Here is a 24,080-nt window from a genome sequence, read left to right as displayed (position 1 = left end):
TTCTACATAAGGCGGGGACAAATGTGCTGCATACTTTCAAATGCCCATCTCGGTGATTCATCAGGTTATAAACTCGCTCCAAGAATGCCCACTCTTTTAAGACCAGTTAAAACTAACGGTGATGCCTAGTTATCTGAACTTGATGCCAACCTTAGATCGCCAGAAGTGCAAACTTGAGCTGGAGCTCAAGGAAAATTGTGCTCTCTTTAGCCCAAATAACAATGCATATTTTTTAACTGTACTTGACTTTCTTAGATGGTTCCAACGCATTGTAGAGTTAATGTACCTTGAGTCTAAAAGGCTGCATTCGGTATTATTCAATAAAATTGGTGAACTCTGGTCAGGACAAAAGAAAATTGTGAAAATTTATTATACGGATGTCTAAATTCCACATGGTTAATCGCATGCACACAATGTGTAACAAAGTCTTTGTGGGGTGAATCCTAAGCCACCCAATAGCACTACCATTAGCTCCTGGCTTGAAGAACTAGTGAACCTATATGCAGTTGTCGTTCGTACATGAGTGGTGGCAATTTTTCTTAATTTGTAGAGAGGCTATAATTCTTCAACTGATTCGATCCCAACTTTCATTCACTTCATAGTTAAAGTCGGAGTTATACCCAAAGGCATATGCCATTTCCCTCCTACTTTAGTGTGGAAATTTGGAAGTTGAGCTATAGATGACTAGAATATTTATGACTTTAGTTGAATGGATACATACATGGTCATTTTGGGGTAAGTTTCACATTGAATTGGACTGCCAGCGCAAAATAATTGCATGTGATCAAATAGTACATCCTCATTCCATAAAAGAGCAGGTGAAGCAATCAAAATAGATGCAAGCTAAGAGATGAACAGTTCATGGAGGGCTCTCCAGTGCCTTTGGTACGGTAGGCTTGGAAGGCATCAGTATGTGTTATGGTGCAGCAAGTATATTTTGGGCATTTTTTCCCCTATTTTAACTTTGAAATTTCTGATGAAAGTTCTTTTAAGCACTATTGACATATTGTAATGACTGTTGCACCTTTGACCCATGACAAGACCGCATAAACTAATTCGAGAAGATATAGGAAACATGCACCAAGGCCAGATCTTTAGTTAAGTGTAGCTTCAGTTCTGCTCATGAATATTCTCGGTCATTGGAGTGCCAGTTTGTACTGAGCTTAACTGTGCAACTTCGGATGGATTGATGGTTTCGTTTTGATGTAATAGGGCAAAGGACTGTCTTCCTCGCTGTGAATTTAAATGTAGTATCGCCTTCCATCTCATCACAATGTGCGAAATAGATGAATATGACTTGAGGGGAGATATTGTTCAAAGTGTAAATTGGAATTAATATAGTTATATTTATCAGGGCGAAGTGAATTTAGCTGCATAATATGCTTTCCTACTCCAAAAGATTTTGAAAGTTATCTTGTTGTAATCATCCAACCAGATTGTTCGGCACTTTTTATATACACGTTCTGTAATAGAAGTTCAATGTTTTCCAGCAAACCAAAATTTGTGGGTTTTCTCTAATGTCTTCATATACCTAAATTTTGTGACAGTTAAGCTTTTAAGAATTTCTTGTTAGTTGATAATAGGCAGAGATGCTTAACAATGAAGCTCTTCCAACATTAAGGTCCAGAAAATTCCGAACCTTATAGACCTCATGACGTGGCAGACTGGTAGTAGTACATAAGGCGATGACAAATGTGAAGCCTAATTTTAGATGCTCATCTTAACGTGGAGATCTCTAGAAGCCAATATCCATCGTCGGTGAGGAGGAGGTCCATGGCCATCAACATCAGGAGTGTAACATATTAATTAACACACTGATATTTCAAATAGTAGGTCAAATGAGAGACATCAACATTTTTTTTAGCCGAGAGAGAGACATCAACATTTTTTTTGAGCCGAGAGAGAGACATCAACATGACTCACAAAAATTGCACTTTCCTTGAAAACGATCTTCGTCACATTTAATTTAGGTACACTCGAACACAGACTATTACCACCAGGCACATAAGAACCCAGTGTGGTGAGGGTGACGAAGATCTCAATCACCGAAGCTGGAACTTATAGTTTGCAAGTCAAAGAAAGAATTTTTCCCAAATTTAACCATAAAACTTGTGTGTATTAGGTTGCAAAATAGGCCAAAAGGAATTCCTTAGCAACGGAAACGAAATTGTCATTTTTTTATGGTTTCCTTTTGGACCAAAAACTCTCGATGAACTTAGCGTTTAACTAAAAATACTGTAATATACAAAGACGTTTGCTATCCAACTACTACATTGTGTTGAAATTTGAGAGCTGGCCTAAGGAATCGACTAGAACATTTATGGCTTCAATTGAATGGTATAAACATGCATGTCATGGTGTGGTTAGTTCCACATTAAATTTGATACATGTGCTTAATAATTGCATGGGATCGGTAGGAGATCCTCACTCGATATTTTATCTATACTAGTAAGACGCCCGTGCTACGCTACGGATCAAATAAGATTAGGTGGATTTAAGTTATAGTCAGGAAGCAATATGTTGTTATAGACAATAACAAATGTATTGAGACATTGACAAAGCGATGTTAGACAATAACAACGTATTGAGACATTGACTGAAGCGATGTTATATTGTTGACATGTACTCCCTCTGTTCCTAAATACAACTCTTTTTAGAAATTTCAATATGGACTATATACGGATGTGCATAGACATATTTTAAAATGTAGATTCACTCATTTTGCTCTGTATGTTGTCTATATTGGAATCTCTTAAAGAACTTATATTTAGGAGCGGAAGTACATATCAAGCATGATCAATCATATGGTTTCCAATCAATAAATCCTTTGGTCGAAGCCAAACATTTTCTTCTCCGACTTCGCCTAGCGAGAAGATTTGTTGTTTTCCCTACTCACCTTTCGCATTGCTCACTCTATCCTGTATCAAGAAAAACCAACCCACACGCATGTGGCAACTTGCGATGGCTACTAACTTCATATTTGGGCCCTAGTCCAATGGATTAAACCTGCCACCTACCAATGTCGTGCATATGTCATACTATCATTATATGATGCAGCATGCCGACCATCACCAAAAGGAGAAAATCGGTTATTTGCCACTTTGAACATCTGGCTTCGCAAAAATGCCACCATCAAGACGAGCTCCCCAAAATTGCCACCCAGATCGTGGACACTTTGATTACCATGCCATTATCCCTCTTTTACTAATTTTTATTTTCATTTTCCTTTTAGAAGCAACGAACAGGACTGTAGCGCCCCTGAAGCTAGCTGATTATGTATCGGGTTGGACCTAACAGGAACAGAGCGCTACCCTGCTCGCGCTGCTAGCCTGGTCGCCGTCGCTCACCACTCAGGCCGTGCGCCGTCGTCGCTGGCCCCACCCGCCCACTTGCTGGTCCGCCGTCGCCCACTCATGAAGACCAGAATCAGTATGAGCTATTGGGAAGACTACGTTCCTTCTGAATCAAAACGTTCATGCTGCTGAATCTGAAGGAGCTAAGGATACATAGTTGAGTGTTGAAACCTTGTGGTGGATTCTGAACTTGCGAAACAACTCTGGCCTGAGCAACAGAAAATTATTCATGAACATACAGACTTCTTGATCTGTAGTCCTCACTGAAGCCTGCTCCAGGATTTATTTTAGCAACAGAAAATTGTTCATGAACATACGGCCAATTCTAGATCAATAGTCTTAACTGAAGCGGCTCCAGGACTTATTTCTCTGCAGAGACATATACTGAGAGAAATTAGTGTGATCTCTTTGAAACAAACGAACACAAGAATAGACGCAGTGGCCTCATCTTGCTCGTCAGTGACCCCTCTGCGAAGCTGCCTTCTATATTCTGAAATCCGCAGGAAAAATCAAAATCAGAGACATGTTAGAACGAGATTACCTCGCTAAATATGCACCTAATCGACGGCAGCTAAGATGGCACCGATAGAGAAAGGGACCTCATTCCCCTTATTAGCAATTTCAGGTCTAGATCTTCACTTAGCCAAGGTACGTCTCGTCTTCTCTTTCAGTACCATCCTCATTATCTACTCCTTTCTTTCATTATCCTAATGTCTGCTTCTTCTTCTCTTCCATTATCCTCATGTTTTATTTCCTGTCCTTCAAGTTCAGAGTTCAGACATCCTCTTGATAACTGAATCATCTTTTTCTTCTTTTTTCATCCTACAGAATTACTGTTCCTGTTAGTACTTGCAGGTTTCAGAACTTGCACGAATTTATACCACAGTCCGCACTCAGGAAACCTTTAAATTTTTACATGCTGCCATAATAAAGGGATTTTTACTAAATGCACAGCTATGGAAAGATCCATTTTCACTTGGTCAGGTAATATCAGAAGAAAAGTCAGCAGCTTAGGAAAATAAATCAAAAGTGTGTGCATTTGCTGGTATAAATGCTTGAACAAAATATCATATTGATTACAATACAATGTAGGCTAAAATCACCCCGACGGCAACATCCTACAGACCTGAGATTTCGAGACTGGGGCTTCCGTATGCAGCACGATAGGGAAAGACGACACCTACCCTCAGTGCACCGTAGGCATCGGGACGAGCAGGTCGCCACTGGCAGATATCCTCGGTGGCCTACTCATGGAGGAAAAACCCGTGCTAAACTCCATTGCTGGCAGCACAAAAAAGGGACGTCGTTGGAGCTTGGAGGTTGAGAACCAGAGACAGCAAGGGATGAAGGGAATCAACGCCATCAGAGAAAACAAAGTAACTTACAGCCTAGCTCATCTTCCTTCTTCACTGAAGCACGCCGATCTGTGCACCCGCCGGTGAGAGGAAGAGTCGTCGTCCACGAGACGATGGTCATGAGGAGCACTATCGCCAATCCATGGCTTTGTGAGCCGCATATAAGTCCCGAAGCAAAAGACGGAACCAGGGGCGGGTTCGGTGCATCAGCCGGGGGTACCCCGTGCTCCCCTTCCTTGAAGCTGCCACCAGCACCAGCCTACGCCGGAGTGAAGGAGCAGCTCCAACAACTTCGTCCAATACAGTCCGCAGCTGCCGGTCGTCCGTGGTGACCGGATCTGGGAATCCCTCTCCACAAATCCCAACTCCTGTACTGTACACCCCTTCACCGATCAAACCTCTCCGGATGCCTGGATCAGAGAGAGACCAACCTCCCTAGCGCCGCAGCGCCATCAGAGGGAGCACCGCCACGACGGGGAAGGAGCCGGAGGAACCTCATTCCACTACGTCGAAGTCGCCCCGCCTGCCCGCCAACGCCAGAATTATGTCCTAAAACACCATTATCTACAACCGCGGCGCGGCCGTCCGCAGTCTCGCCCACCTCCCAGAGCCCGACGGCGGCCCGCCGGAAAGACCCCTCTCGCGTCGCCTGCCCTTTTTTCACTGTATAGTCGGGAGAGACCGAGAGACTTCCACCCTGCAGTGACGTTGATGTTTAGTTTAGGAGCGTACTCCGTACTCGAAGCTTCCGTTTCTTCCGCGAGAGAAATAGAAACAGGTAGTCCGTCCGACATGCGGGGGCTCGGGGACAACTCTTCTGGATCTCAGCCTTACGTTTTGAATCGGACGATAGAGATGCCACAAAGGCAGGCACACCATCATCACGAACTCTCTTTTTTATAGGAGTAGAGATATATTGATCCATCAAAGAGCAGATGAAAGATTCAGAAATGCTTCAAGCTGAGAGATGGACAGTTCATGGAGGGCAATCCAATTCCATTGCCGCGGTGGGCTTGGAAGGCATCGGGAGCTCTTCTATTCCAATTTCGAGCTTTCCTACTTTAATATTGTTGTTTTGACTTTTGAATTCTCTGGTAGAAGTTTGACTAAACACTGCCTGTTGCAATACAAAAGGGCATACGTTTAATTGTAAGTAAGGTGGCTGGATGCTTAGGAGTTTGTAACGGAATCCGGATGGACGCATTTGCAAAAAGAAGTATGCCGCAATGTTTGTGACGGACTTGGAGGGCGGTTCAGGTAGAGTGTTTGTGCGCCAAGCTGATCTGGTTTGGCTGGATTGTCGCGTGTGCAGTAGTGCCTATGTGGCCGTTGTGTGTGAGAGGCTGAGTTGTAGCTACGGAGTGAATATATTTTGGTTCACTGGACCTGCTTCTGTATTCTTTTACAGAAATTAGGTGGCCTTCCTCCTTGAATCTCAAATGTGATAGATGGACACATAACTCTTGAGGGAACATATTGTTTGGAGTGGGAGATTGGAATTTATAATTTTTTTTTTTGCAAAATAAAGGTTATAGCTGCATAACATGTTGTTCTACTTCCAAATAATTTTGAAACTGATCTAAGTTTTCCTGGTCATCCAAACATGTGCTTAGGCGGTACAAAGAACAACAAATTAAAGGTAATAAAAATTACAACTATGTATGTGGACCATGTAGCGACGACTACAAGCACTAGAGTGAGCCGAAAGCGCGCCGCTGTCATCGCCCCTCACTCACCGGAGCCGGACAAACATTGTTGTAGTAGACAGTCGGGAAGTCGTCGTGGTAAGAACCCATAGAACCAGCACACCAGAGTAGCAATCATCGCCGATGAAGAAAGTCGTAGATCAGAAGGATCAAACGTGTAAACACCTAAACGAAGACGAACAGAGACCGGATCCAAATAGATCCACCGAAGACCAGCACCGACCGAATCCCGCAAGATCCGATGGAGACAAACCTCCACACGCCCTCCGACGATGCTAAACGCACTATCGAGACGAGGATAGAACATGGGAGACATTATTCCTACTGAGGGACATCACCGTCGCCACACAGCCCAAACCAAGACGCGAACTCTAACAAGAACGAGAACGGGGTCCCTCCCGCCAGCGGGGGGCCGAGATCCTCCGCACCTCCATGGCTTAGAGGCCATCGGAGATGGGATTGACCGTCGGCGGTGCCGACGGGAGGAGAATAACTTTTCTTGTGAAAAAGGAAAGAGATAAATTGTGATTTACAGACGGATAATAACCTATGATTAATATTTAGGAGTATGTAGTCCAAAAAACATCCTTATAAATGAATTTGTATGAACAAGGATAGGCACCCGAAAATTTACAAAAAAGGGTATAAATCCGCACGAACACAATGAATACTGGTAGTGGCAGAAAAATATTGTGAGATGTCGACCAAGGTACCAAAAGACGGTCATTAACTCATGGCTTAAACTAGTGAACCCCGCAGTTTAGTACTACCTCCGTCCGGGATTTTTAGTCCCCTAAGCAGCTTAGGCGCGTCCGGAATTAAAAGGCCGCATGCAAAGCATCGCATGCTTTCAGTTGGCTTGTACCTGGAGTAATTATTGCAAACACATCGATGCAACAAGGTGAGCGAATACTAGTGTGCCTGCAGCCAATGCAAGCGTTTCGTTTAGTCAGCCGACCCAGCACATAGCAGACAACGAATTAATGAGGCACAAAGGCAGAGGAGTTTTGCTCACTATGGTTGGTCACTCTTGTGCAGATTACTACGAGCTGACACGTCTTGGTACCAGCGTTTCGGTTTGCTGGCTTTTTAAACCCGGACGGAGGTAGTAGTATATATGCAGTTTCATTTATGATGAGTTGTGGCAATTAGTTGTGCAGATTGTAAAGGGACCCAGACTTTATCGACTGATTTGAACCCAACTTTTTCTTAGTTTATAGTTGGATTCAATGAAATCCAACGGCATGTGCAATCTACCTCCTACTTTAGTGTAGGGATTTGGAAGGTGAACTGAATAATTGACATATAATTAACATTTACGGTTTGAATGGAACGAATATATACACGGCCATGATGTGGTAAGTTCCACATTGAATTGGACTGCAGGTGCCGAATAGTGGCATGAGATCAACTAGTACATCCACACTCCATATATCAATCTATTTAAGTCCATAAAAAGGGCAGTTGAAACATTCAGAGGTGCTGCAAGAGAGATGAACAGTCATGGAGGGCACTCAGTCCAGTGCCTTCTCTACATTAGGCTTGGAAGGCATTGGTAACTATTGTGTTGCATGAAAATGAACCTTTCTGATGAAAGTTGCTCTAAACACTATGGACTTATTGTAATGGTTGTTGCATCTTTGAACCGAGAGAAGACAGCATAACCTAATCGGGACAGACGTAGGGAACATGCGCCACGGCAGGATCTTAACGTGACAATGAAGTTTTGTGGACATCAGAGACCTTGTGAGGTGGTGGACGGGTAGTGGTACATAAGGTGGTGGCAGTGCAGGCTAATGTTAGATGTGTATCTTAACGTGGTGATCTCTTGAAGCTTCTATCCATCATCTATGAGGAGGGGGTCCAACAAATTAATTAGCACACTGGTATTTCAAATATGACTGACAAGAACATGACTCCCAAAAATTGCACGCCAAGAGTTTCTTTGATTCAAAGCCATCTTTGTCGCATTTAATTTGTTTTCATTTGAACACGAGACCATTACCACCGCCACACATGGACCCACTTGCTGGCGAGGGTGACAAAAATAACAAATATCTAGCGATGGAACATACTGTGTGCAGGGTCAGAGAAAATAATTGTAACAAAACCACAAAACATGTATTAGGTTGCAAAATAGGCTAAAAGGAATTCCATGGCAAGGGGACCAAAATTACGAACTAAAATCGACAAGAGGACAAGTAAAATTTCGAACTTGAAAAGGGAACTAAAATAGGAACTTAAATCGTTTTGATCAATGTAGTGACCATGGTCATGTACAACCAACCGTATATTTCAGTGCAGTTGGGCGTATGTGTTGTGGATACCTACCAATAATCTAGTACACTATAAAGGCATCTTCAATAGACGGTCCATATGTAAAAATAACCAACTTTTGAAGCTTCAGAACAAAAAACGCTGCTCCAACAGATGGTCCATATGTAAAAAAAATCACATCACCACCTCCTAGAGATGTAAAATACAACATTTCGTGATCCAATTTGAAGATTGGAATTTTTTTTTTAAAATGCAAAAAAAGGTTAGCTGCATAACTCTTGAAGGAACATATTGTTTGGAGTCGGAGATTGGAATTTATATTTTCTAATTCTTTTTTTTTTTGCAAAATAAAGGTTATAGCTGCATAACATGTTGTTCTACTTCCAAATAATTTTGAAACTGATCTAAGTTTTCCTGGTCATCCAAACATGTGCTTAGGCGGTACAAAGAACAACAAATTAAAGGTAATAAAAATTACAACCATGTATGTGGACCACCTAGCAACGACTACAAGCACTAGAGTGAGCCGAAGACGCACCGCTGTCATCGCCCCTCCCTCATCGGAGCCAGGCAAACCTTGTTGTAGTAGACAGTCGGGAAGTCGTCGTGCTAAGACCCCACGGGTCGCCCTGATAGTTGATGAAAATATTCAAATTACCGGATCGATAAATGTTTAGATTTTTGTGATTATTTTTTACGCGGAGTTGTTATATATCAACAACTTATTACACAGAATTCAATTTTTTAGAGCGAGTTGAAGGATTAGGTTTTATTAGCGGAGAAGAAGCAGTAAATTGGGGCTTATCGGGACCGATGTTACGAGCTTCTGGAATACAATGGGATCTTCGTAAAGTAGATCCTTATGAGTCGTGCAACCAATTTAATTGGAAAGTCCAATGTCAAAAAGAAAGGGATTCATTAGCTCGCTATTTAGTATGAGTTGGTGAAATGAGGGAATCCATCAAAGCAGACCGGTTGGGAAAAAATTGTGATCGACTTGTTCATTGAAAAGACACAGTTTTTGGGCAATAACAAACTCACAACTTAAAATATTAAATCATGGGACGCTTAAGGCACTTTTGCCCTCCTTACACGTCCAGTATACATACATACTATCGTTCAACGATAGATTAATGAGATAGACACACGTTCAAATCATACAACAACAATAAGACCTTTCAAGTGCTCCTCCACTTATTTAGCCGTATTAATGTTGATGCATATCTAGACCGATCGACACGTACACATTCATGGATAGTGCATCCGATCATCACGAGCAGTTGCTGGGCACAATGAGGCCGCACTTGCCGGGCAGCGCCATAGCACGGTCCGCATCGATGTGGTACATCCTCAGCCATATGCCGGCGATGCCTTTGTAGCGGCAAATGCACGATAGGTTGGCCTTCCCAAGCGCGGCACAACACTCAGCCGACGGACTGTCTATTGGGTTTTCCACTGCAGCCGCAGGCTGGCAAAACTTGAATTCATCATTTGACATGCCACAGATGCCATGAACACCCTCTATCGCGGTGAGGGACACCACCAGGACAAGCAGCAGTGCTGGAACCAATGCCTGTGACTTAGCCATGGATGCTGGTATTTGTTTTCTAGTGGATTGCTATTGGAGATTTTGGTCTTAGCTAGGTTTTGCCTTCGTGATGTGTGAGAGAATGTTTGTGTAGGGCTCTATTTATAGAGAAAGGAAGTTATGTTCATGAAATGTATTCTACAGCAAGCAAGCAATTAGACACACCAAGTGCTCCTCGCATGTAGAAGCACTATCGTCTGATCATGCAAAAAAATCTGTATGAAGTCGGTATTGAGCGATAATGACTACCATAAAGCAAATCTACTGGTTTCAACATAGGCGCAAACATCTCCATAATGCAACATCATGACTCAGGAGTATGCCCCAAAGACCAATTCGTCGCAGTGATAGAAAGTGACTCTTCAATTTGCCCGGCTATAAACTTTTTGCACTGAAAATTAAGAAAGAGAAGCTCAAGATAACATTTCGAAGATTGAATTGTTTAACTGACCAAATAGTTTAAGACAGCCACTGAAAACTCAGTGTTGTGTGTTTTGCTGCCAAACTGTAGGAATGGCTTCATTAGCTATCGCAGACCAATTTGCTAAACAAGTGTTTTGCCTTGTATCATGTGTTTACAGTTCAATAAAATCCACCCTTTGTCAAAAATCATGTGTTTACAGTTATTTTGTTTTCGAGAAAGAGGGTCATGTTTTCTATCTATAACAAAAAAATACCAATCTTGGCCTATGGTCGCATATTATATGTTTTAGATTCTGGAAATCTTCAGAAGTCATATATTTGATAGTACTACAGTTCCGCGATATTGGCCTGCTTCTGGTTAATTAAATAGGCAACAACGTTTGCTAACTTGGAGCCTTCCACATTTGACGCATGCACCCACTATAGTTTGATATACTTTCTTCAGAATTCAGACTATAGAAAGATCAGCTTGATCTTGGCCGCTGGTTGGTGCTAGCTTTTGCGGGCTTTAGCTCAGTACTGCTGCTAGGGGAACAGCTAGACACAACGCGTGACCAGTGGCGGCGGCGGTGGAAGACGAGCTCAGCCAGGTCGTGATTAGCATGATAACATTTTGGGGCATGGATATTTGGCCGGGATGTCGACCGGCACTTGAGAATTATTGAAAAGCGCACATTGTTTATGCCAGTAAAGATATTTTGCTGCCGACCATCACTGAGATGTGCTTACTGTATGACATCAATTGATTCACAGTGTATATTTTTAGAGAAATGGGACTTTGAACTAACGAATCCATCAACCGGCCAGGATTACAACCATACCAAACTAACATAGAAAAAGAACAACACGCCAAGATACAGAGGTGCAGGAAAGCAGCTAACAAAGAGCAGCTAACAAAGCCTCGCATGCTTCAAGCAAGAAAGATGCACAAAAAACATGAAGCTGAAGACGTTGAGGCCCTCTTCTACAAATGAAGCACCAGGGACTAGGAACATGCCGGCTCTGGAGGAGAAAGCACGACCGGTACAAACAGGGTATGCCATCTCCAAACAACTAAGGACACCAACATGACACAACCATCCAAATTCCATCTACGAAGAAGGCGCCCGTGCCTCCTCGCCTAGCTCAAAAGGCGCCATGTCATCGGAAGATGGAGATGTTCCCCCTAGAACAGGAAAACATTACTAGAAAAAAAAGAAAAAGAAAATCTGAAATTTTGGGGCCGGTATCAAACTTGGTCGACTGGTCTACCGACATGTGGATTTTCGTGAAGAAATAACATCCGTGGTATTCTAGGCAAAAAGGTCAAAACCGAAGCTACAAAAAACACGTTTGAAGTAATAGTAAGATCCGACTTTGTTTTCTTCGCTAAGAATACCATGGGTGTCATTTCTTCGCAAAAATTCATGTGTGAGTAGACCAGTCGACCAGTTTGATACCCCAAAATTTCAAAATTCTTTTATATATCCTAGTATATTTTTCTGATTTTACTATTCACGTGGGTGCACGTGGAACCATGTTCACCTTGGTATTTTTGCTAATTATGTTGGTTAATTGTTTTCGCGATTACAAGGTAGAGCACAACAGCACTCGCGCATCCACACCACCATGCACACATACCTTTGGAAATTAGATTGTTTCATCCGTAGAACACCTTTCTTGTATTTGTAAGGTGATCTGGCTAATCATGAGATGCATATTTCTATGATGATATGTATCGCTAAATGCCTTGCTCTTCCTATGAAGCTCCAGCTTGTGCCGTTGCTACCTAAGCTTCATCTTGTTTTCTTTAGAACCTCGAAAGGGCAGGGGTGTTCCTGCATTTCATTAAGAATAACTGAGCATTATATAGCTTCAATTTGGTCATAACTCACAAAACATAATTTTCACTACTGGACCTATGCCTTAAAATCCTCTAACTTTAACAACTTCGGCCTGTGGTAAGAGTGGTAGGGAATACCCCGCATAAGGCAACAAGATAAGAGACGTCCCCCGCAAAAATAAACAAGGTAAGAGATGCCTACTGTATATTGCTTTTTTTTTTTGTAAAAGCAACCAGCAACCATGTATGTGCAATGCACCTTTCTTGCAATATACTCCCTCTGTCTCAAAATATAAGACTTTTATCATCTTATATTTTGAGACAGAGGGAGTATATTGCAGATAAAATAGAACTAACATAATACATATGTTAGAAAATTATATCTAAAATTTAAATGTACCCATCATTAAATTTGGTGTTTTCCCTCACAAACCATCAACCATCATTAAGCATGGTTAAATCACGAGCCAAAAGCTAGCAATCAGGACGTGATCAGTAGGTGTTGATTCTGAATTAATAATAATATAAGTGTGCAACTAAGAGGTTATCCCATCCAACTACAAGGATTTGATTTAAATCATGAGCCGCTGATGAGAGAATTATGGATGGCTAAGATCTATAGTATCCCATCCAACTAAGCTTACTTTAGCATGAAGTAGATTGTGCTTTCTTATAAAAACAAGTACTAGATCAGTAGATCTTATACTTATTCGAGCATGAGTTTCATCTCCAGTCCAGTAGATCTTATACTTATTCGAGCATGAGCTTCATCTCCAGTCCAGTGTTTGTGTTGAGAAACAAGATGAAGATGATTGACTACAGTTATTCAGTAATTTACATTTTCACAGACAAAAAGGGAACTGAGATATGAAAGAAAATAAACAAATAAACAATGGTGATCCTTCCATTATATACTTTAAAAAAAAAGCAGATAAAACATACCTAGCCAAGCCTTCTTCATCAGACATGTCTCATCCTACATAATTTCATATCTGGCATCTCATCCTCACCTACAGCCTACAGCTAAGGCCTCCAAGATCCAATAGTATCTTTATCAAGCTGTTTTTTGGTGGACAACAGAAATCCAAAGATCAGATGCAGAGCAAGAGACACAAGTGATCTGCAGATGCATGGAGTGTTTGTAGTCATTACTTACTGCACGTTAGATGCTGACCCAATGTGATCTAGGGCCGGTACATCAGCAAGTACAGTTGATCAACACAGCATTTGTGTAAGATGGTGCCAAACCTATGAGTGGAATCGTGTAGCTTAAGCATATAAGAAACATATAGTAGGTACAGACAGAGCCGATATGCAACTGTAAGAAACATGTATATATAGGTAAACAAGGGAATAATTTGGGCAGGAAACTTGAGAAGCACATTACCTTCTTCAGATTATTAAGCAAGGATTGCTTTTCTTCATCTGATTCACACTATTTCTTTCTCGTCCAGGAAATACTCACACCACTGTTTCAGTTCAGGGTTATGCCTGATCTGTAGCTCCCTCAGAGCGCTATGATGTTGCATGCATCGTGGTAAAGACTTGACTAGTTGGCATCCCGAGATCTCAAGTCTTTGGAGAGAGATGAGATTGCCGAACCACTCCGGCAGTGATGAGATGTTGTCGCAGTGACCCAAGTGCAGCAATCGGAGTGATGTAAGGTGCTGCATGCTCTCCTGCAAGGACTTGAGCTTAGGACAGTAGTTGATTTCCAATTCTTGAGTGCGGTGAGATTGCCAAACCATTTCGGCAGTTCCACCAAATTGTGGCATGCAAACACAAGTAGCGACCGAAGGGAGGCAAGGACTTCAATGCTTCCTGGTAAGCTACTTAACTCATTGCACATGCGGAGCTTTAACTTGCGAAGGGTGGGAAGATGATAGAGCAGCCTCCAACCATTAGGCTTGACATGGCAATCTGATATTTCCAAACAAGTCATCGAATTGGACAGAATTTCTGCATGTCTTTTAACCTCCCATGATGATACTATAATATCATTAACCTCTATGACTCACTCCGCAGCTATAGGCGGGCATGGTTTCACCATCAACTTGTTGCATCCATGTATCAGCAACTTGTGAAGGTTAGGGAACATGACTTCTTCCCTTTTATCATCGCCCTCTATTGATACTCTCGTATACCAGACTTCCAGATTATCCATGTCCTGCATAACAAATTTTGTCAACTTTGTGAATGCATGATTACCACCACAGAAATTCTTATCCAGTTTCTTGATGTTTGGCAATGCACGCAGAGACAACTCTTGCAAATTAGGTAACTGACCAAGTGATGGTAGCTGGGTGCATCCCTGCAAATTATGCAGCTCTATTCTGGAAAGGTTTACAAGATATGTAGCAGAGCATATCCAACTTGGGAAAGTGATGCCCATGTAACCTTGGAGAATAAACTGTTCCAAGGTGGTTGGGGGTAGGAGCTCCACAAGCAAAGACTCATCATCCACAAGATGGTCGACGACATTGCCAGTCCAAGAGAGGAACAACATGGAAAGCCTTGATTTACATGCCAGGTTGACTTTCTTAGCTTCTTCCAAACTCACCACATCTTCAAGAAATTTTATCTCAAGCTCTTTAGCATCTACACCCTCAAGCTGCACAATATTGCTGGACACACCACCAGGCATGTTATACACAAAAAACTTTGGCAATGACATCAAACCATTGGCCAGTGAGGATCGCTTGATTTGATCTTCGATAGGTGGGAAACAATTCTTCACAACTAAAGATTTAAGGTTTGGCAATTCAAGAATTTTTTGTGGCAATTTTCTTAGGGAAATGCAACATGAGATATTCAATGTGTGAAGCATTTTGAGGTTGGCAAGAGATTCAGGAAGAACAGAAACAGGGCACGCTGAGAAGTTTAGGTATTGCAGGTTGAGTAGGTTACATAGGACTCAAAATAACATGTCGAAGTAGTAGCGTAGCTCACTGTGGTGCAAGGGCATGTAATGCATGAAAGCTTCTAAGTTTAAATGTTGCAATTTGTTCAGATTACCAAATGAATCAGGCAATCTAGAAAGATTGGAACAGTGTGATAAATCCAAAAGGCTTAGTTCTTGAAGGTTACCAAAGAAATTTGGTAGTTCTTGCAAACTAGAACAATAAGATAGGTCTAGCTTTTCTAGGGAGACAAGGTTACAGAGGGAATCAGGTAAATCACGAAGCCTAGAACACCTAGATAGGTTCAGCAGCCTTAGCTTCTTAAGATTTCCCAGAAATTTAGGTAGTTCTTCCAGTTTACAACCTAAGAGGTTTAAGTTCTCTAGATTCAAAAGGTCACAGATGGAATTGGGCAATGCAGAAAGGCTGGAACAATCTGCCAGGTTCAATAGCAAGAGACTTGTAAGGTTGGAAAAAAAAACTCCGGCAAGTGCACAAGGTTTCCACAACATGATAAATCCAGATGTGCCAAATCTTTAAGGTTCCCGGTTGACTTCGGCAGCTCTGATATTTTGGTAGAGCCATGTATGCTCAAATAATGTAATTTCAAGAGGCTTGTAATCCACATAGGAAAATCTTTATCACATAATAGTGAAGCATCAAGGTACCTCAAATGAGCTAATTGACGAGTTGGATCCGTCAACTTCCTCACAACACATCCAGTTAAATCCAAGATGCGTAAGTTTTTTGTCAATGAGAATGTATCGCCAGGAAGTTGTTTTCCACCACAATCCCTGAAATGTAGTGACCTAACCTTAACAGACAATGACTTGCAAAGCCTTTTATCATAGCTAACCACAACTAAATGATGACAGTTGTCACTGGGTGAACTACTTTGGCTTATAGCATGCAGATAAAATGCTTCATCACCAGCAACTGATTGTGCCAAGTCATGCACCAAATCATGCATGCTCAGTTCATGTGAATCTTTGGCGTGCTCATGAGTAACCTAAAAAATATATAAGGTGTGTAAGAGCAAGTAATTACTAATTACTCCCTCCGTCCGGGTTTATTAGGCCTAAAGACAACTTCTCTTAGACCAAGACACATAGTAATTTGCTCACATTAATTCTTTCATTCCACTCCCAATGCACTCTCTCACATGCATGCAGCCAATGAAAAATCACGCATGAAGTGTATTAGTTTTCCAGCCATGGCACCAACAACAATGGCTGTCAATGCAACCAATGAAATGGTTGCGTGCATGCACATTTCCAAAGCGGAGCCTTATAAAAGGGGACATGCTTGTGATGCTGAGAGGCCTAATAAACCCGGACGGAGGGAGTAGTAATATTTCAATAAACAAGCTCTTATATCAGGTGAAGGTTGAACCAAATTTGTTTATACTGGATGAAACAAATTAAATAGTACAAACTCCACCACCCATTATTAGAAATAGAAACTCATCTGTAGTGGGGTATGACTTATGAGATATTATAAATGGTTGAAAGTACGTAAAAGCGTGCAAAACTGTCAAGTACACACACGAGCATGGATGCTTTCATACTCACCATGGAAGATACCGAGTTTTGAAGAAGAGATGTTGCCAAGAGCTCTCTTAGATATTCCTCTGCTTGTGCTTTGGGAGACAAGGTTGGTAGGGATGGTTTAACGAAGTCAAGAGCCATCCACTGTTGAATTAGTTTGTCCTTATCTATGGTGGAACCTTTTTGGAAGATGGCACAGTAGGCAAAGCATGGTTTCAAATAAGATGGCATATGTTCATAACTCAACCTCAACGACGGCAAGACATCAATGTGAGATGAACATTGATCCCAAGTGTTACTATCTCTGGCAGCTTTCCAGAAGTCAACATTTTTATTACGAAGCATGGATCCAACAGCATGAGCTGCCAAGGGTAAACCTTTGCACTTCATAGCAATGTCTCTTCCAATAGCTTCTAGCACATCCAGATCTTCTTCATTTGTCCACTGAAAAGCAATTTGTTTGAACACAGTCCAGCAGTCATCATCCGATAAAGGCCTCAATTTATAAGGACTAACTGTAGACAATTCCTGTGCAATTGCTTCAATACGAGTTGTTACAATTATCCTAACCATGCTCCTCTCTTTTCCACAGTTCACCATTAATTTCAGTTTGCGCAACAGTTCAATGTCACTCTCCCACAAGTCATCCAGCACAATTAAGCACTTCTTGCCACTAGAAATTTTCTCTAGCTGATTGTACAGAGACTGCAGATCATCAAAGCCATCAGCAGTCCCTTCAAATTGAGATATAACAGCTTTTACTATTCTTAGCAGATTAAACTTTTGGGAAACATGTACCCATGCCATCCTCTCAAAATCTTGCATTCTGCTATCACTGAAGACCAGTTTTGCCAAAGTGGTCTTACCCATTCCACCAAGACCAAGGACGGGAAGAATGGCCGTTTTACTTTCGGACTGCAATAGAGTCCTTACTATCTCCTCTTTCTCTCTTGATCGACCAACACTTGTAAATTCATCATCAATACATGCTATTGTTTCCCTTTTGGCATATGTATCCTCAATAGTTGAGCTGTTATGGAAGGTGAAACCAAATATATGGCATTTCTCTTCCACCGCCTTCAGTTTCTCCTTTAGCTTTTCTATCTTCTTAACCAAATTAAGTTTTGCAAAAACCTGTTGAAGGTTCAGGTTATCACTGTCAGCACATGCGTGTTGTAAAAATGTTTTACTTAACTTGAGAGAGAACAGATATGATGGTAGGATGGAAAGAATTTAGCTTGATACTGAATTAATTTTCCACAATCAATAATAAGTGACACTGACATGTTCACAGACCCACAGGGTTCTCAACTTCGAAGAAATATATAACTTGAAATAACAGTGTACATAGTAAAGTAGCTAGTAGCAATTGGTACTTTGGTGGTAGTAGCATGGGATTGCAGTTGCATAAATTTGGAATAGCTAGTTAAATATACAGTTAAATAAGGTTTCCTGCCAATTTCTTATTTCTATCAGTTTGCAGTTCATCCTAGAGAGCCACTCATTCTGCAATAATTAAATATGTACTCCTAGATCCGGCACAACCCTTTTTGTGAAGATTTGGTACTACTTCATTGGCATGGTTAAGCTATGAAAAGGGGAAAGGGCGAGAGGGCTCGTGTCTCTGCAGACTGCATGCCGCGTACCTTCCACGACGGCGGCGACGACTGTTCGAGAGCGCCGGAGATGTCGCGAGCGACGGCCTTGAGCTACTGCAGCCACAGAAGCACCGCCTCCTTGTTCCCGGACCGGCCCTCGGCGTCTCTCAAGCCGGCCTCCAGCAGGACAAGGGTGCTCCGCATCTCCTCGAGGTCGGGTTTGCAGTTCCTCCACAGCCTGGCCATCGGGCTGCCTGCGGCCGCCGCAACACTCCGGATGGCCTCCTTAACAACCACTGACGTGACCATTGCCTCCATGACCGACAACCACGACCCAGGGACAAGGCGCGCGCTCTCTCTGCGCAGTAACAATGGCGGATGCAGACTTCCCTTTGAACTTTCTGGTGTTGATTTTCTTGGATAAATTGGATCTTTTGCCACACTTTACTTCTCCATTTGATAATTTGCCCCCCGAAAGGCTGCCGGATGGAACCGATGCCACTTGCCATTGAGACAATGATGGGGCAAATCATCAAACCCCATGTAAACTAAGGCAAAAGATCCAACCCCGGACTTTTTTGTGCGTGTGCGCGTGATGCAGTAGAACTGAAACAATAATACAACTGCATGAAAGCCATCGAAAAAGGTTATGATTCTCAACAACAAAACATCACCATTTTTTGCGAATATAAAGAACAAAACATCACAAAAGGTGTAAATAATTTATTCACTTATGTCGCGCAAGTCGCATTATTTATTCTCATCGAGGTCTTCCGAGCGGATGCCGAGATGTGAAAGTATTCCCTCAAAAAATCATTCTCAAGGAAAGCTCAAGAATTGTCATGCTAAAACAAATATATTTGTCATGTTATTATTTTATAAAAAAATCATGTTGTAAAGAAAAGATTATCATGCTAGTAGAAAGATTGCCAGAAATTTGACATTATGCAGCAAAGTAATTGTCACATGTATTCAAGGGCATTTCACATGTTTAAATTGCTCTTTCACAAGTTATGCAACAGAGTAATTGTTTAAATTGGTCATTCGAAAAATTTAAATTTCACATGTATAAATTGCTCTTTCAGAAAGCTTAAATTTAACATTATGCAGCAGAGTAATTGTCAATCGTTTTCAATTGCCAACAACTATGGTAGTCATTATCTTTCACATGTTTAAGTTGGCTTATCACGAGTTTGGCATGATAACATTTCATGGCATGGATATTTGGTTCGGACACCGACCGACATTTCAGGATGGTTAAAAAGTGCACATTGTTTATGCTAGTAAAGATATTGTTGTCGACCATCACTTTGAAAGAAATATGCCCTAGAGGCAATAATAAAGTTATTATTTACTCCTTAATTCATGATAATGTTTATTATTCATGCTAGAATTGTATTAACCGGAAACTTAGTACATGTGTGAATACATAGACAAACAGAGTGTCACTAGTATGCCTCTACTTGACTAGCTTGTTGAATCAAAGATGGTTAAGTTTCCTAGCCATAGACATGAGTTGGCATTTGATTAACGGGATCACATCATTGGAGAATGATGTGATTGACTTGACTCATTCCGTTAGCTTAGCACTTGATCATTTTAGTTTACTGCTATTGCTTTCTTCATGACTTATACATGTTCCTATGACTATGAGATTATGCAACTCCCGATTACCGGAGGAACACTTTGTGTGCTGCCAAACGTCACAACGTAACTGGGTGATTATAAAGGTGCTCTACAGGTGTCTCCAATGGTACTTGTTGAGTTGGCATAGATCAAGATTAGGATTTGTCACTCCGATTGTCGGAGAGCTATCTCTGGGCCCTCTCGGTAATGCACATCACTATAAGCCTTGCAAGCAATGTGACTAATGAGTTAGTTGCGGGATGATGTATTACGGAACGAGTAAAGAGACTTGCCGGTAACGAGATTGAGCTAGGTATTGAGATACCGACGATCGAATCTCGGGCAAGTAACATACCGATGACAAAAGGAACAACGTATGTTGTTATGCGGTTCGACCGATAAAGATCTTCGTAGAATATGTAGGAGCCAATATGGGCATCCAAGTTCCGCTATTGGTTATTGATCAGAGAGGTGTCCCGGTCATGTCTACATAGTTCTCAAACCTGTAGGGTCCGCACGCTTAACGTTCGTTGACGATATAGTATTATATGAGTTATGTATGTTGGTGACCGAATGTTGTTCGGAGTCCCGGATATGATCACAAACATGATGAGGAACTCCGAAATGGTCTGGAGATAAAGATTGATATATGGGATAATAGTGTTTGGTCTCCGGAAGGGTTCCGGAATTCACCGGAAGGGGTTCCGGATGTTTCCCGGAATGTTTGGGTACGAGAACACTTTATTTGGGCCAAAGGGGAAAGCCCACAAGGTTTTTGGAAAAGCACAAAAGGAAGTTTTGCAGGGTCCAGGGGCTAGATGCCAGGTCCCTGGCCTCTGGGTCCAGACACCGGGAACCCTAGCGTCTGGCCCTGGAGTCCGAGAAGGACTCTTGCCTTTCGGGTGAAACCGACTTTGTGGAGGCTTTTACTCCAAGTTTCGACCCCAAGGCTAAACATATAAATATAGGGGCAGGGCTAGCACCAAAGACACATCAAGAAACACCAAGCCGTGTGCCGGCAACCCCGTCCCCTCTAGTTTATCCTCCGTCATAGTTTCCATAGTGCTTAAGCAAAGCCCTGCGGAGATTGTTCTTCACCAACACCGTCACCATGCCATCATGCTGCCGGAACTCATCTACTACTTCGCCCATCTTGCTGGATCAAGAAGGCGAGTACGTCATCGAGCTGAACGTGTGTTGAACGTGGAGGTGCCGTACGTTCGGTACTTGATCGGGGCAGATGCTACGTCTTGAGCTTGCGTTGGTTTTCTTTGAAGAGGAAAGGGTGATGCAGCATAGTAGCGTAAGTATTTCCCTCAGTTTTTGAGAACCAAGGTATCAATCCAGTAGGAGGCTTCTCAAAAGTCCCACGCACCTACACAAACAAACAAAGAACTAACAACCAATGCAATAAAGGGGTTGTCAATCCCTTCACGGCCACTTGCGAAAGTGAGATCTAATAGATATAGTATGATAAGATAAATATATTTTTGATATTTTATAATATAGATGCAAAAAGTAAAGATGCCAATAAAAGTAAATTGGAAGCAAATATGATAAGAGGTAGACCAGGGGGCCATAGGTTTCACTAGAGGCTTCTCTCAAGATAGCATAAGTATTACGGTGGGTGAACAAATTACTGTCGAGCAATTGATAGAAAAGCGAATACTTATGAGATTATCTAGGCATGATCATGTATATAGGCATCACGTCCGCAACAAGTAGACCGACTCCTGCCTGCATCTACTACTATTACTCCACACATCGACCGACTCCTGCCTGCATCTAGAGTATTAAGTTCATAAGAACAGAGTAACGCATTAAGCAAGATGACATGATGTAGATGGAGAAACTCATGCAATATGATATAAACCCCATCTTTTTATCCTCGATGGCAACAATACAATACGTGCCTTGCAACCCTTTCTGTCACCGGGTAAGGACACTGCAAGATTGAACCCAAAGCTAAGCACTTCTCCCATGGCAAGAAAGATCAACCTAGTAGGCCAAACCAAACTGATAATTCAAAGAGACTTGCAAAGATAACTCAATCATACATAAAAGAATTCAGAGGAGATTCAAATATTTCTCATAGATAAACTTGATCATAAACCCACAATTCATCGGATCTTGACAAACACACCTCAAAAAGAGTTTACATCGAATAGATCTCCACAAGAGAGGGGTGGAACATTGTATTGAGATCCAAAAAGAGAGAAGAAGCCATCTAGCTAATAACTATGGACCCGAAGGTCTGTGGTAAACTACTCACAACTCATCGGAGGGGTTATGGTGTTGATGTAGAAGCTCTTCGTGGTCGATTCCCCCTCCGGCAGAGCGCCGGCGAAGGCTCCAAGATGGAATCTCGCAGATACAGAAGCTTACGGTGGTGGAAATTGTGTTTCGTTGGCTCCCTGGATGTTTTCGGGGTACGTAGGCTTATATAGGAGGAAAAAGTATGTCGGTGGCCGCCCGAGGGGCCCACAAGACAGGGGGTGCGCCCTATAGGGGGCGCGCGCCCTACCCTCTCGTGGCCGCCTAGACTGCTTCTTGACTTGCACTCCAAGTCCTCTGGATCACGTTTGTTCCAAAAATCACGCTCCCGAAGGTTTCATTCTGTTTGGACTCCGTTTGATATTCCTTTTCTTCAAAATACTGAAATAGGTAAAAAAAACAGCAATACGGGCTGGGCCTCCAGTTAGTAGGTTAGTCCCAAAAATGATATAAATGTGTAAAATAAAGATCATAAACATTCAAAAGGGGTAATATAATAGCATGGAACAATCAAAAATTATAGATACGTTGGAGACGTATCAGCAGATCGTGAAGGTGTACAACTACATCAACCATGGTTATAAACGCTTCCGCTTAGCGATCTTCAAGGGTATGAAGATACATTCCCCCTCTCGTTGCTATGCATCACATAGATAGATCTTGCATGATCGTAGGATTTTTTTTGAAATTACTACGTTCCCCAACAGTGGTATCAGAGCCAGGTTTATGCGTAGATGTTATATGCACGAGTAGAACACAAGTGAGTTGTGGGCGATACAAGTCATACTGCTTACCAGCATGTCATACTTTGATTCGGTGGTATTGTTGGATGAAGCGGCCCGGACCGACATTACGCGTACGCTTACGCGAGACTGGTTCTACCGATGTACTTTGCACATAGGTGGCTGGCGGGTGTCAGTTTCTCCAACTTTAGTTGAATCGAGTGTGACTACGCCCGGTCCTTGTTGAAGGTTAAAACAACACTAACTTGACGAAATATCATTGTGGTTTTGATGCGTAGGTAAGAACGATTCTTGCTCAGCCCGTAGCAGCCACGCAAAACTTGCAACTACAAAGTAGAGGATGTCTAACTTGTTTTTACAGGACATGTTGTGATGTGATATGGTCAAGACATGATGCTAAATTTTATTGTATGACATGATCATGTTTTGTAACAGAGTTATCGGCAGCTGGTAGGAGCCATATGGTTGTCATTTTATTATATGCAATGCAATCGCCCTGTAATTGCTTTACTTTATCACTAAGCGGTAGCGATAGTTGTAGAAGCAATAGCTGGCGAGACGACAACGATGCTACGATGGAGATCAAGGTGTCGCGCCGGTGACGATGGTGATCATGACGGTGCTTTGGAGATGGAGATCAAAGGCACAAGATGATGATGTCCATATCATATCATTTATATTGATTACATGTGATGTTTATCCTTTATGCATCTTATTTTGCTTTGATTGACGGTAGCATTATAAGATGATCTCTCACTAAATTTCAAGATATAAGTGTTCTCCCTGAGTATGCACCGTTTCCAAAGTTCGTCGTGCCGAGACACCATGTGATGATCGGGTGTGATAAGCTCAACGTTCACCTAAAACG

At 42.0% G+C, this 24,080-nt stretch overlaps 1 protein-coding gene and 1 long non-coding RNA gene across 3 annotated transcripts; both read right to left on the bottom strand.

Moving 5' to 3' along the window:
- Positions 1-4,082: 4,082 nt before the first annotated feature.
- LOC123115762 (uncharacterized) lies at positions 4,083-5,426 on the bottom strand. 2 transcript variants are annotated; one of them, XR_006456718.1, is made up of 3 exons: positions 4,739-5,426; positions 4,480-4,634; positions 4,083-4,175 (listed from the first exon to the last, which is right to left on the bottom strand). It is a non-coding gene; the product is annotated as an uncharacterized lncRNA (long non-coding RNA). The 2 variants fall into 2 exon arrangements; XR_006456717.1 differs by having other exon boundaries at positions 4,538-4,634.
- A 4,283-nt stretch (positions 5,427-9,709) lies between these two features.
- LOC123115761 (putative lipid-transfer protein DIR1) lies at positions 9,710-10,341 on the bottom strand. Its single transcript, XM_044536853.1, has one exon. It carries the CDS (start codon positions 10,277-10,279, stop codon positions 9,962-9,964), a length of 318 nt encoding a protein of 105 aa, XP_044392788.1. The 5' UTR covers positions 10,280-10,341; the 3' UTR covers positions 9,710-9,961.
- Positions 10,342-24,080: the final 13,739 nt, after the last annotated feature.

The sequence above is a fragment of the Triticum aestivum genome, chromosome 5B (assembly GCF_018294505.1).
Source record: "Triticum aestivum cultivar Chinese Spring chromosome 5B, IWGSC CS RefSeq v2.1, whole genome shotgun sequence".
Taxonomy (NCBI): domain Eukaryota; kingdom Viridiplantae; phylum Streptophyta; class Magnoliopsida; order Poales; family Poaceae; genus Triticum; species Triticum aestivum.
Note: the sequence above shows the minus strand (reverse complement) of the source record. Positions and strands in the feature narration are given on the sequence as shown.